This window comes from Phalacrocorax carbo, chromosome 4 (genome assembly GCF_963921805.1).
Source record: "Phalacrocorax carbo chromosome 4, bPhaCar2.1, whole genome shotgun sequence".
NCBI lineage: Eukaryota > Metazoa > Chordata > Aves > Suliformes > Phalacrocoracidae > Phalacrocorax > Phalacrocorax carbo.
The window spans coordinates 35,888,057-35,902,166 of NC_087516.1; the positions used below are offsets into that span (position 1 = coordinate 35,888,057).

Genomic DNA, 14,110 nt, shown 5'->3' on the forward strand with positions numbered 1-14,110 from the left:
TTAGTACATCAGGAAACATGGCCATATTCTCAATATATTTACAGGCCACAAAGCATCGGTTCCTCCAGCACCAAAGACTCTTTAACACTATTTAAAAACCAAGCCACTAATTTTTTTGTATTATGCCTTTCCAGCATGTGAAATGCTAGAACTTATCTTTGTTTTGTTCTCCAAATACCTGAACACATGCTCAAACTTTAAAACCATCATCTACAAGCCACACAGATGAGTATTAAGATAGAGTAAGGCACAGGAATGCCTACGCTTTTATTACTAACCTTAAAAGAATACCTTTTAATGAAGTTAGAGACTTCTTTTTTAAACAGAAGCTATTTGTAATCATACATTTCTATAATCCCACTAAGTTCTGCCATTAACGTGTTAAACCCACCTCTTCAGAATATATATAGATGTGCCAACATATTCCTCAGAAACACTTTTACAGCAACAGATTACTTCATCTGTGGGAGTTCCTGTTTTCATTCCATAAAATCCTCAGGTCATAACCACGCATGATTGCGTCAAAGTACATTTGTGAATGAGTAACTGTGAGGAAACATCTCACAGTTCAAGAATTTTCTTTATTTCTTTAGCCAAGAACTGTAGATTAGCCCTCCAACAGTTAGGATTGCTCTGCCTTCTTCCCATCCTTTCCGATACTTACCTTACCTTTACACAGCTTACAAAGACTATACATATGTCAAAATATAACTTCCCATTCAAACGGACCACATCATACACCATATTCCCATGCCCTGGCTAATAAGCCAGCAAAACCCTACCACAAGTTTAAACTCCCCATTATGGAAGACCTTGAATTGCAAATTCTTGGAGGCGAGTACAACAGCAGCAGAAAGCATCTTTGTGTTTACATTTCTTCCCTCTTCCCTAGACACCTGCTTCTGGCCACTGTCAGAACCAAGAGGCCCTATGGAAAGTGGTACAGTCCAGTCCCATGGAAACTTCATTTTGTCATAACACCAAGATTGATCTCTCCAGGCAGTAACGGTGAGCTCACAGCCCATCTTCCACATGGAAAGCTGGTTCCTTCTGTTAAGTTACATCCCTCTCTGCCATTTCATTTGTCATGTTATTGCCTAGGCAGCCTTATAAGGTCTATCTCCATTCTTTTCAGAGCTGCCCCTTGTCCCTGGTATTTTTCCACAGTTTAATATCACCACCAAGCCTTCTCACTTAACTGCTTGCCCCTCTACCTGGTCAACTAGCTTGACTTGCCCAGGACAGATCCCTGGGAAACACCACTAGAGGAGGGAACCATTTACTGCCGCCCTCTGTTTCCTACTGTAGTTATTTATTTGCCTGTGCAAGAACCCTTTCCTCTTGTGTTCCAGCTACTTCATTTACTTGACAGACTCTTGGCAACCTAGGCTAGCTACACTGACTGGATCCCGTGTACGTGAAGTCAGAAAGCCTTACAGAAAGAACCCCACGTTGGGGTTTCTTTTGTGGCTTTGCAGGAAAGCTGAATCTACAAACATGAAAAAAACAGAAATACCACCAGAAAAATGAAATGGACTTTCTCTGTGAAACAAAGGATATGCATTTCGATTTTCGGGACATGGTTAAGAAGACATGGTAGCACTGGGCTGATGGTTGGACTCGATGATCTTTGAGATCTTTTCCAACCGTAATGATTCTATGATTCATTGTATGTAGTGGCTTGATACACGAGGTGAGATGGAGCAAGAAAGTGTTTCTACCACACCATTCCACTGCACGCAGCGGTACTGTCCTGACTCCTTGGGCCACATGCCATTAAGAGATGAGCCAGGAAACGATTGCAAGAAAATAAAACGAAAGGAAAACCCCCTCCCAGCACATCCACTGCACGCTTCGCCAGCGGTGGCAAGCGAACTCCAGGGACGGCAGCAGCCAGCGCCCGAGGGCTCTCCAGCCCCAACCAAAGCCTCTGCAATTGCAGGCATTAACTGATGACGGCACAAAATAATAACGCTGCCCGCCAGTGCCCCAGCCGCCCCGGGAGGGTGAGCAAGCCGGCCCCGGTCACCCCCCTGCGGCAGACTGCAGCCCCCCGCCGCAGGCAAGAAGCGGGGCGCAGCCCCCCCTCCCCGGCCCGGCCCGGCCGCCCACACTCACCCCACGACGAGGAGCCCCCGGCCGCTGGAGCGGCCGCCCGCCGCGCCGGCGCCCCTCGCCCGGCGCATGGGGGGCCTCGGGCGGCCCCTCGCACCGCCCCCGGCCGCTGCAGGGCGGCGAGGAGGAGGAGGAGGAGGAGGAGGAGGAGGAGGAGGGCCGGCGGCGCCCGCCCCGCAGCGCCTCGCCTCCCCCGCCCCGCGGGCGGGCAGGGCCGCGCGGGGGTGGCCCCGCAGCGGGTTCCCCCGGGGCTCCCCACCCAAAAGGGCGCCCGCAAAATTAAACGGCGGCCCGAACGGGGGGGGCCTGCACATCTCCCCCACCTCTCGCCTCCGAACGCGCAGCCAAAAGGCTCATTCAGGGCCCTTCTGCCCAGAGAGGGGCACCTCCCGCCTTTATAGATGATGCAAGAGTTACGCGGTGCGGGACAACTGAACACGAATTTTCCGTGTTAATTAACTGAGTTCTGCTCCAGAGGATCCCCCCCGTGCAAATCATCCGCCTCCCGGAGCACGGGTGACAGGGCAGAGCAGAGGCTGTCAGCTGCAGATTTACACTTGGCCATTCATCTCTAGCTCCACTATATGAATTCTGGTGTCTACGTATTTTGCCAAAAGCCTCTCTCAGAGGAAGGTGTACATCTGCTCATAAGCAAGAAGAAAATAAGTATTCTTACTAGGAAGGAAAAAGAAAGGCAGCATTAAAAAGGCTGAAAATTAAGACTGAAAAAGTATGGTGTATGAAACCTCTTACTAGAGGAAAACAAACATCAGCATTCATATGATATTTAAAGTTTCACAGTCAAAAAAGTGGTTTCGTGACAAGAAAGGTGTATGAAAACAGCTATGCATTTTTCCTCTGATATTTAAAGGATACTTGCCAAACACAGTTTTCAAAAAAGGTTCCACATTCTTCTGATCCAGTAAAACATTAAGTAAGCCTTTAGTTTTATGTGTGTTCTTACAACCCTCATCTTTAGCAATCATTCTTGTGCAAGAATAGGTTTGTCTGAAATCTCAAACACACACAGAAAAAAAAGCTTAATTCTTTGTCAAGTTACAGTTATCCAACAAGCAGCTGAAGATCTAGAATAGCAAGTTATGTCCAGATTAAGAAAACACAATTTTAACTCTAAATCACTGCACATATATGCATTCGTGGAATGCAACTTTTACAAACACTGTCAATCTCTGAGAACTACAACTGCATTTTCAAGAATATCTAGAACACAAAGGAAATTATTTCTCTGAAACCTTCTGAAGAGTTTCTATACCTTACTTCACACTATGTATCCTGAAATCGTGTTTTGAGCTAAGAAACCCGAACGTTGTAGTGCTCCATGTAGGCACTACAGGGCGATGGATTGCCACTACTAGGCAATGATGCAGGCCCTAAAGGGATGTGGCTATCATCTAGCTTTTGGTCACTAAAGACCTACCAACACATATACAAAAATAGTCTTCAAGAATATTCTGCTTTTTTTTTTTTTCTTCTATTTTCTAATCTGCTAGAACAAATTAGAAGGAATGCAACATACTGCCTAACAAAGGGCCAAGGCCACGCACCCCTACACGAAGTCCAGGCAGGCAAGGTTTGCACCAGAGATTTACACTTTCAGTCCAGGGACAATGCGTATTTGCAGGCTTCTTGTGTTCATATATGCAAGCAGAAATTTTAATCCTTGTGTCGAGGGTAACTATTATGGATGCTACATAACTAATTATCCTACAAAATCACTACCATGAGGAAGACTGACATCCACACTAATTGTCTGTACCCCAGCTGACTGCTGCAGTCACCTCAGCTTCCTCCCCCTTCAAATCACCTTACAGCTTACACTTCAAAACATTTAAAAGAAAAAAAAAGCATTTCCACAGCAGCAGAATTCCAGTTTTGTGTTACCTCCAGAAGCACAAGACATTGAAGGCAACACTGGCTGTTACTTCAGCTCAACAAAAGGTATCAGAAGGGGAACATGTCAGCACAAAACATGGCAATGGGATGGCCTTTTCTAGCTGAAAAGGTGAAAAGGACCACATTCACAACACAGACAACTGAAAGCAAAAAGAAGAAAGAAACCCTGTGACCTCTTCCCTAAATCCCCAAAGCTTGTGAGACAGCCATTTCCAATAACAGCTTATTAATAAATAGGTGCAAAACGTAACAATGAAATGTGTTTAAACTGATTTTACTGCATGTAATATGTTTCCTTTAAAAACAGCATTCACAGCACAGCGTGTCTTGGTTTAACCCCAGTTGGCAACCAGGCACCACACAGCTGCTCGCTCCCCCTCCCCACTCCAGTGGGGTGGAGGAGAGAATTGGAAGGGCGAAAGTAAGAGAACTCATGGGTTGAGATAAAAACAGTTTAATAATTGAAATAAAATAAAATAAATAATAATAAAACAATAAAAAATTGTAGTGAAAAGAAAAACCACAAAAAAAGAGAGCAAAACCCAGCAAAAACAAGTGATGCAACTGCTCACCACCCACCAACTGAGCCCAGCCTGACCCCAAGCACCAGCCACTACCCCCAGCCAACTCCCCCAGTTTATATACTGAGCATGACATTATATGGTATGGGATATCCCTTTGGTCAGTTGGGGTCAGCTGTCCAGGCTGTGCCCCCTCCCAGCCTCTTGTGCACCCGGCAGAGCCCGGGGAGCTGAAAAAGTCCTTGACTAGTGTAAGCACTACTTCACAACAACTGAAACATCGGTGTGTTATCAACCTTATTCTTATACTAAATCTAAACCACAGCACTATACCAGCTGCTAGGAAGAAAATTAACTCTATCCCAGCCAAAACCAGGACACAGAGCTAATGCACAGAAATAATCCTATACAAGGCTGTATTAACCTCAGTCAAACTGTGGGGCATACTGTTTATTTCAGTCTGCTCTAAGTCACTGTATCTCCTTACAGGAGAGAAAATAGCCTCAAACAAAACTGTGTCAAAACAAAGGAAAATATAAGGCCGCTCATGAGTTTGAGTGATGTACAGAAAGGATCTTGACTGAAGTAGAGCAAAATAAGAGCACAAAACAGGAAGAGAGAAGCCTGAGTAAATAAAGCAGTTTGTGTCTTCAGTCAAATTTTAAGATCTTTCTTTTGTACTTGTTTATTGTCAAGGAGCATGTGGGGGTGTAGAACCTTGGGGGCAGTAAAACAGTCTTAAATTTGGTCCATCTTATGTTTATATATACATTGCAAGACATGCAAGAAATATTTGCTTTTTCTCCACTCTTTCCTGAAGCAGCATACAATTTTTGTCTAGTTGCTCAGATCAAAAAGAGATAAATATAATAAGTCAGCTAAGCACAGAAGTTTCACAGTTGCTTTTAAAGGTCAGACTATACTCCAGAAGCATTTATACCATCAACCTCAGAATGGTTTACAGAAGTAAGAGAGTCCTGTGGTCTACATTAAGAAGAAAAGAAGGGGGCATCAGATACAAGGAGAGGTAGACTAAACAAGAAGAAAAAGTGAGCCTGTGTGGACAAAAAGCTTAAATAATAATAATTTAAAAAATTAGAGCTTCAGGTTTCCTTTCCCTTTACAAGTCAGGAACAGCTCATCCCATCACACATGAAGGGCTTGATATGAAGGCATAACAGAAATTTAGAAGAGAAGTTCCAGGCTTAGGAGAACAGAAAGGCAAGAGAAATTACGAATATGGAAGGAGAAATATTTTGAGATTAATTTAAAAGAAGGGATATGAAGGAAGAGGCCCAGTATAAGATGCACAAGCCATTACCTTGCATGGAGTTTTAAAGACAGAGCTGGGAGGTGGTACCTGAGGTCAGAGTTCTGAAAGGGCATGGGATGTATGATATTATCCGTAGCAAATTATTTTCACAGCTAATTAACCTAATAATAGTTAGAATACATTTATTTATCATATATAATATTATTGTTAATAATTAGAGGATGAAAATCAGAAATGCTAGATAGAAAGGTGTCCTCCAAGGTCAGAAGAAAGGTGAAATGGAAATAAACAACAGACTTTGAAAGTCCTCCCCTTTCTGCTCCAGAAGCCCTGCAGTGTGGCATCCTTCAAATGTTGTATGCAACTCACCTCATGTCGCCCCTCTAAAAGAAGAGGACGTAAAACATCTCATGTTTTGCAAAGGTTTACCTTGTGTTTTACAGATTTTGGCCTCGGAATGCAGGTTTTAGCCTTGGGAGCTCCTTCCACCACCTCTATGTACCCAAATGCACATGCAAAGTCTTTCATTTAGGTAACTATTACAGGTAGGAGTGACCAAAGTAGTGCAAGAGCGTAAGAAATGTCGTACTGGATCAAAATGATACTGCATTTACTCTAGTATTTTGTGTGACAGCAGCAACAGGACATACTATTTAGGGGAAGCACGTAAATCTGGCCATGATCTATAATGTATTTCGTCCTTCTTCAGCAGTATCCATGGTCATGGGATAAGAGATGTTAAGAAAGTACATCCCTGCCCAGTCCTTTCATATCCTTTTAGGACTTCTTGTCTACCATTTTCCTGAAAACATTCCTGAATCTGCTGGTACTATTTGCCTCCACAGCATCCTGTTGCAACAAATTCCAGAAATTACTGCCCACAAAACCCACCCAAACATTCTGCCCCCCACCCCCCAAAGCATATCTTTCCCCCTCAATTATTCTTACCAATCTACTTGTTTTCCATGCATGTCCTCTAGTTCTAGTATTTCAGCATCTTGTGAGTAACAGGTTCTTGTCCTGGTTGTTTATCACACATCCACAGTTCTGTAAGCCTCACATCTGTAGTAACGACATCCTGAGCCCCCTCCTCTCAAAACTGGGGAGTTTGACTTCATAATCTCTCTCCTGAAGGGAGGTAGTTATACCCTCCAACACATCCCAGCTGCCTTTATTGAGATGCGTAACCAGAAATGCACGCACCATACATAAGACTGTATGCTGCAGTGAAATGGTGCTTTCCACTCTGTAGCTAATGAGGAACGAGATTTCATTGGTTTTTCTGGATACCACCGTACAGAGGCAATCATTCACGGAACTGTCAAAGACACTGACGAGATCTCATTCCTGAGTCACAACTGCTAGTTTTCAGGTCAGCATTATATAAGGGAGGTTATGATTATTATTCCCCTAAACACATTATTTTCATTTATCCACTCTTAAGCTCATCTCCTACCTTTTCCTACATTCACTCAGTGTAAAGACTGAGACCAAGAGTTAGATTTTGTGTAACCTTTTTGCATTTTGGAAGGCTTGTTTGTCATTGTAACTGCAAGAAATAGTCACTGGTCACCACTCACACCTTACCACCAAGTTATACAAAAAAAAGTTAATAGGAAAAAGTTCAATAGCAACTGCATTACTCTAAACCAAACCCTTTCTTCCTCCCTTCCCACCAAGGCAATGATAATTTTATGGATAATTAATTGAGAAGCAGTATATTACTATTATTACTACTGCTACTTCGTCCACCCTAATTTGGAACTGGAAAGTGCTATAAAAGGAGATACCAGAAGACATTCAACCAGAGGAGTTTAGAAAAGTCAGTGAACAGAGAAAAATACTAACTTTGCTATCTATCACAAATTTTATTCTAACAGATGAGTAAAAGCCTATTTTGTAGTCACAGCCTCTGATAGAAATACTTATTACACATTGCTCCATTGCCAACAATGTACAATATCCTAATCTTTAATGAAGCTGCTGCCTTGTTGTCCAAGAGAATTCATTTTCTCAGATCTCCCATCTTCTTTACATATTATTTTCTATTTCGGAAGCATGTTTTCAGGTGACAATCTTCTTGATCTGACCAAATCAACATAATTTGCTACAATGGAAAGTTCTTCATATGTAGCTAAAAATCTTTTCCTAAATAATCACAAAAGTCACACTTGGTTCTAAAAGACAGCTTTAGAATACACTGCCTTCAGCTCCAGAGGGGAGGTCATTTTGAAAGACTTGGCCAAAGGAATATCACTGCTCATCAGTGCCACTCAGCTGATCAATATAAATCCTCATTATCTCATAACACTGCATTGACTATGGTCTAGGTAGGCAAATGGCCTCCTCTTAGGCTATGATTTAATCTTGTATCTCAGTTTTGGGTAGTACTTGCATAATGGCTAAAGGGGAAAAAAAAATCTTGGCCAGCAGAAGAGCCCACTGCAGCTCAGAACCACCACTCCTTTTTGCCTCCAAGTAGCAACAGGTTGTCTCAGAACCTGAATCCCAGCACATAGAGGTTCCCCGGTTCCCTGCAGCTTGTTAGTCCTCTGTGGCAGCTTTCTGCACACAGCATTGATTAGCTGCACTCAAAATCACCTCTTTTACCCAAGACCTGCTTCTCCTTAGGGGTAAGGTCTCCACTTGAGATTGCATCTGGAGGGAAGAAAAATCAAAAATAAGTGAGCATAGAACTTTGGTTTAAACCATCGACAACACATATAGCAGCGGACATACAGTAGCTTCCTGCATCTTCAGGCCTACTTCTAAAGAGGTGGAATAAGGGAAAAACAGGCCATAATTTTTAATACATAAATAAGACTCTACACTGCAGTGGTGAAGCCCCACCTCAAGTACTGTGGGCCAAAACTGGGCCCCTCAATATAGGAAAGACAAACTATTAGTGTGTCCAGAGGAGGGCGACCAAGATCATGAAAGGCCTCGAGGGCAAGACTTGTAAGGAGCGGCTGAAGTTTGTTCAGCTTGGAGAAAAGGCGGCTGAGGGGTGACCTCATCACAGTCTGCAACTTCCTCAAGGCAGGCAGTGGAGGAGGAGGTGCTGATCTCCTCTGCTCTGGTGACCAGCGATAGGACACGTGGAAATGGTATGAAGCTGCATCAGGGGAAGTTCAGGTCAGACATAAGGAAAAGGATCTTCACTGAGAAGGCGGTCAGTCACAGGTCAGTGGAACAGGCTCCCCAGGGAAGCAGTCACGGCACCAAGCCTATGAGAGTTCAAGGGCCGTCTGGACAATGCTTTTAGTCATATGGTTTAGTTTTAGGTAGTCCTACAAGGAGCAGAGAGTTGGACTTCATGATCCTTAGGGGTCCCCTTCCAACTTGGGATATTCAACAATTCTAAGAATTATACCCTGTACATGCAACACAGCATCTTAGGTGGATATTTGTACTACACAGACTTAAGCACAATGCCTAATATTAGGCATTTTCGTACGAATCCTGAAATAGATTTAAGGCTTTTTCAACCATGATCTGTGTTGAGTTCTGCTCCTATCTTTACAAGACAGAGTAAAAATAAACTGTTCCAATATTAAAGCTAGGCTTAGTTCTTTAAACTATACATGTATTGTAAATTTATTCCTCTACAAATTTTGATTTCAAAATTATAAAGCCTTTAAGATGGCATAAGCTTGCTGAGTATTATGCGTATGTTTTTTATATATTTCTAATCTTGGTTCACTGTGAAAATGGAAACAGCTATAATACTTGGTTCTAGGAAATACAATTTCAGAGAACAAGATATGCATACTAAGTACCTTTTCTATTTATAGAAGTAAATCTGACTTTTTAATATAAATTATGAATTAACATTAAGAAAAACACTATCATCTTAATTAACTGCAATAATAATGAATGCTAATTAGTGTCTTAGAGAAGGTGTTTTATTTCTTTGGATCTGATAGGAGACATTTACTTCTGCAGGATCAAGTGTCTGTGGATGAGGAGGGAGTAGCACCCCAACAAAACACTTGGAAGTGGTCCACAGGACTTTCCCTTTATATACGTGTTACTGAAATACATTTGGAAATTCAGTTAATATCTTTTCATAACAGACTTCTTTCATCACCATAACATCAAAAAGATCAGAACAACTTTCATTTCAAACAATGAAGTTGTTTAAGTCTGTTTTAAATACGTTACAAAATTTTGCAGTGAGATCAAGACATTGACCTTATAATGTTAAAAAATAACATATATATATATAGCCACTGCATCTAGTCTGCTTTTCACATAATGAAAGCTGTACTTTCTTTTTTGTTCACTGTTCGTTTACTAGACAACGCTCAATACGCTATTTCATCTGCTAGGTTGCCAATAAGAGTCAGTATCAAACTTCAGCAAGAGCTCCAATACCCTGCCAAAACATTAGATGCAGAAGCCTCTCCCTCCAATCCCATCACCGTTAGTAACAAAAACAAGGATACAACTGAAAAGCTACCAGTTCTGCATACACATCTCTTCCAGTGCTTATCTCAAGTACTAATCAATCTTGCAATAAGTTCCCAGAGCAGCATGTCCTTATTTCAACGTTTTTCTTTCATATCAGGAGGCATTAAAGAGCATATTTCACACATTTTAAAGCACAAGTGCTCACTATGTAAATATGCTGATATAGAGCTGCATTAGCCAGAGCAGAAAGATTACATGCTGCTGATGGACAGCGTTCAGTTAGGTAATCTGCTGCACATCCATGAGAAATCCTTCATGCACACTGCCACTTTCTAATTATTAAGAGCCATCAAGTGACTGTGCTAATCCTCTGTTCCTCTCTGGTTGCAACCTGTGGGACACGATGCCACTACATCACCCAGCAGCTAACCAGCTTTTACGTCATGTTAGCACCTACAAACAGAACAAACATGCGTAGCAGTGTTCGAGCTGTGTGTCCATACACAGACAAAAGGCATTTCTTTTTAACGGGGGGTGGGGGTGGGGGGGTGGGGGGGGGGGAATAACATACACTTTAATTTCACATTATAGAAAAATAATAAGGAAACCAAAATTAAATTCAAGTGTTAAACAATGCATTAAAACCTCTGGTGACTGTTCAGTTAAGATGATGGTTTTAGACAGTAGATAGAAAGAGAGTAACCATTCTGTTCAGAAGAATCTACTGGCCAAAAGAGGATGTGTTTCGAAGACCATTAGGAGTTCAGTACATCTAGTCAGCAGCAGGAAAAGTAAGGATGTAAAAACTATCACTCCTTCAGAAGGTATTGTGAAGGGCAGTGAGCAGGAGGAAGAGGGGGAATAACATGAAAAGGAGATGAAAACAACACAGAGAACATGAAAGCCACTAGAAACAGGTTGTAAAATAGAAAGCAAGACAAAAGGGTTGGGTTCTTTGTGTCGTGTTTTAGTTCTTCGGTTACCCCTTGCAGCATAACAACCTGTAATAAACAATCCACAGGAATTTGCATTTTTGTGAAGAACAATACAGTTACGAGTATGTTCTTTGTAAAGAGTTGGAACACAGTCATGTAATTAAAAATAGCAAACTAGCCTATCAGTATGACTTTGGGCAATTGGTCACATTAAATATTTTTAATGGAATGTGTCTTCCTTGGTTACAAACCAGAGATACTGTGTAAATGTATGTTGAACTCTAAATATATATCCTCTAAAACCGTACACATGGCATGCTTGTACCCCATCTCAGCAGCTATGCATTATTTAATGTTTATTTCTGCACTGCTTAGGTAGTTGGGACACACTTTAGTGAATGACAAGTACTGGTTATCGAGGTAGAACTTGTTCAACCTTGACATATGTAATCCCATATTTTTAATCTACTAAAACTGTGAAACATTTGCACATGTGCTTCTGTTTTACTTACCAATGAACAGTTATCTGCTGACCATACAACTGAATGCTGTGTTTCATTTTGCCCCACTAGGAAGATTCCTGTCCAGATGAAAACCCTGTAGCAATATTCTCAAATACTCTGAAACTGTTGCATTGCAAGATACCTCATTGCACTGTTCAAAGCATACTATTTTGGATTTATCCATTACAGCTTAGAGAATAAAAGCATTCCAAACTCTCTGAGCAGAGTATAAAGTGTATATATATGTTGATATGTATTTTTAGCAAAAATTCTAAAAAGCTTTACCCATTAATCCTTGCATAGTTCCAGAGCTTTTAAGAAGTATTTAGAACATGCTTCTGTAAAAAATACAGAGGTAAGGCAAAAAAAAATATTTCAACAATTGCTTCCTGTATTGGTTACTTAAGACTTCCCCTTCAGAAGAAATTATCTGGTAAAAATAATCTGTGTGCCAGCTTGTGTACATTATGCAGATGTGTTTTCAAGTGAAGGAGTTAAAACAGCACAGAAATCCCTGCCCCTATTACCCATAAAGTGTACATATTATTCATTCCTTCCATCTAGAGGAATAATGACCTCCATAGTACCATGTAAAATTAAAATTTACCTCTAAGCTCTTTTAAACTTATTTGCCCTGGAAAAAAAAAATAATCCAAAAACAGACGATGGCAAACCACCACATTACTGCGTTTACTCTTTAGATCAGTACAACAACGGAAACGAGCAGCTAAGTAACACTGCAATGCTCTATCTAGGTTAGTATGCATTACAGCGTGAAAGAGATCTATTGCTTTTAATGGTTAAAACAGGCGACAGGGAATCCAAGTTTCCATCTTCTTCTGCAGCTCAAGTTATTTATACCCACATTTTCAAAGTTAATCATTTTGAAGGCCAAAGCATGCGCTACTGAGAAATAAAAGCTGGCAGTAGACAGTGACATTTACATTGCAAATAAGTCTACCCTTCTCATACCAAGTTCACAAACATGTTTTCCATATGTTAGAACTACCCTGAAAATGGTAGTTTTCAGGCAATCAATTTCTACAAGATATTACCCGCTCCTGAACAACATAACTTAAGCCTTGCCCAATTTACCTTTGGATCAGCTAGGGGCTGTTATCTCCTCTAGTTATTGCAACACGTTAGGATAGTTGCATCATGTTATCATCTAGTTATTGCAACATGTTAGGATAGTGGGATAATGTTTCTTAAAAAAGGAATCTATGTATTTTGGTGTCACCAGCATATCATGGCAAGTATGCATCTTATTATCCTCCCATGGGATTTCATGATCTTATATAGCAGAATATATTTTTTCAAACATTAATAAAAGTGGATTTTTATCCTCCATTTGAAGAAAAAGAGATTTATTCATTACTGCTCCTTCAATGTGATTAGAAGGATAGGAAATCACTATGTAAATAAACAGTAAATGTAAAAATCCTACAAGTACTGCTGTAGTTTAGCCCTGTAGTGTTAGGGCCAGTTGTTGGTAGTTGCAGAGCTCAGAAAATTCAGAGTAGCTGGGAAAGATAGGAAGAAATCAGTGCCAGATTTTCACTATTTTGCAATCTATATGTATTTTGATTGCTATCAACTTGTCAGCACCTAAGAATAGTAAAACATAAAATGGATCCCTTACATTTATTAATCAATTACTCCTAGTTCAATGGACATGAGCTGGCAGTGTGAACTCTCAGCCCAGGCGGCCAACTGCATCCTGGGCTGCGTGAAAACAAGCACGGCCAGCAAGTCGACGGAGGTGATCCTCTCTCATAAGACCCCACCTGGAGGGGTCCAGTGTCCAGCTGGAGTCCTCAGCACAGGAAAGACATGGACCTCTTGGAGCAGGTCCAGAGGAAGGACACAAAAATTATCCGAGGGGTGAAGCACCTCTCCTACGAGGACAGGCTGAGAGAGTTGGGGTTGTTCAGCCTGGAGAAGAGAAGGCTGCAGGGAGACCTTATTGCGGCCTTTCAGTACTTAAAGGGGGCTTATAAGAAAGATGGGGACAGGCTTTTTAGCAGGGCCTGCAGCAATAGGACAAGGGGTAATGGTCTTAAACTAAAAGACTGTAGATTCAGAGTAGATACAAGAAAGAAGTTGTTGTTGTTTTGGTTTGGGGGGGGGGGGTTGGTTGTTTGTTTGTTTGTGCTTTTTTGTTTGGGGTTTGTTTGTGGTTTTTTTAACTATGAGGGTGGTGAAACACTGGAACAGGTTGCCCAGAGAGGCTGTAGATGCCCCATCCCTGGAAACATTCACAGTGAGATTGGACAGGGCTCTGAGTAACCTGATGTAGTTGAAGATGTCCCTGCTCATTGCAGGGGGGTTGGACTACATGGCCTCTAAAGGTCCCTTCCAATGCAAACTATGAGTCTATGAAATTGCTATTCATGAAAGTACACTGGCCACTGACGATGTCTTCTAAAACATTTT

General features: G+C 41.5%; 1 protein-coding gene across 7 annotated transcripts in view; it reads right to left on the minus strand.

The window, feature by feature from the left end:
- FAM149A (family with sequence similarity 149 member A) overlaps window positions 1-14,110 on the minus strand; it is a 32,713-nt gene that overhangs the window by 15,761 nt on the left and 2,842 nt on the right. For 3 of the 7 annotated variants that reach the window (XR_010372634.1, XM_064449567.1, XM_064449565.1), the window contains exon 1: window positions 2,119-2,268. The exons of 1 other annotated variant lie outside the window; for it this stretch is intronic. Coding sequence is in view for 4 of the 6 variants with exons in the window: in XM_064449567.1 (XP_064305637.1) it covers window positions 2,119-2,186 (68 nt within the window). In the remaining 2 variants the exon portion in view is untranslated. Of the gene's footprint in view, window positions 1-2,118; window positions 2,271-2,438; window positions 2,518-14,110 lie in introns of those variants that run through there. 3 more of the 7 variants (XM_064449570.1, XM_064449568.1, XM_064449566.1) reach the window with 3 other exon arrangements.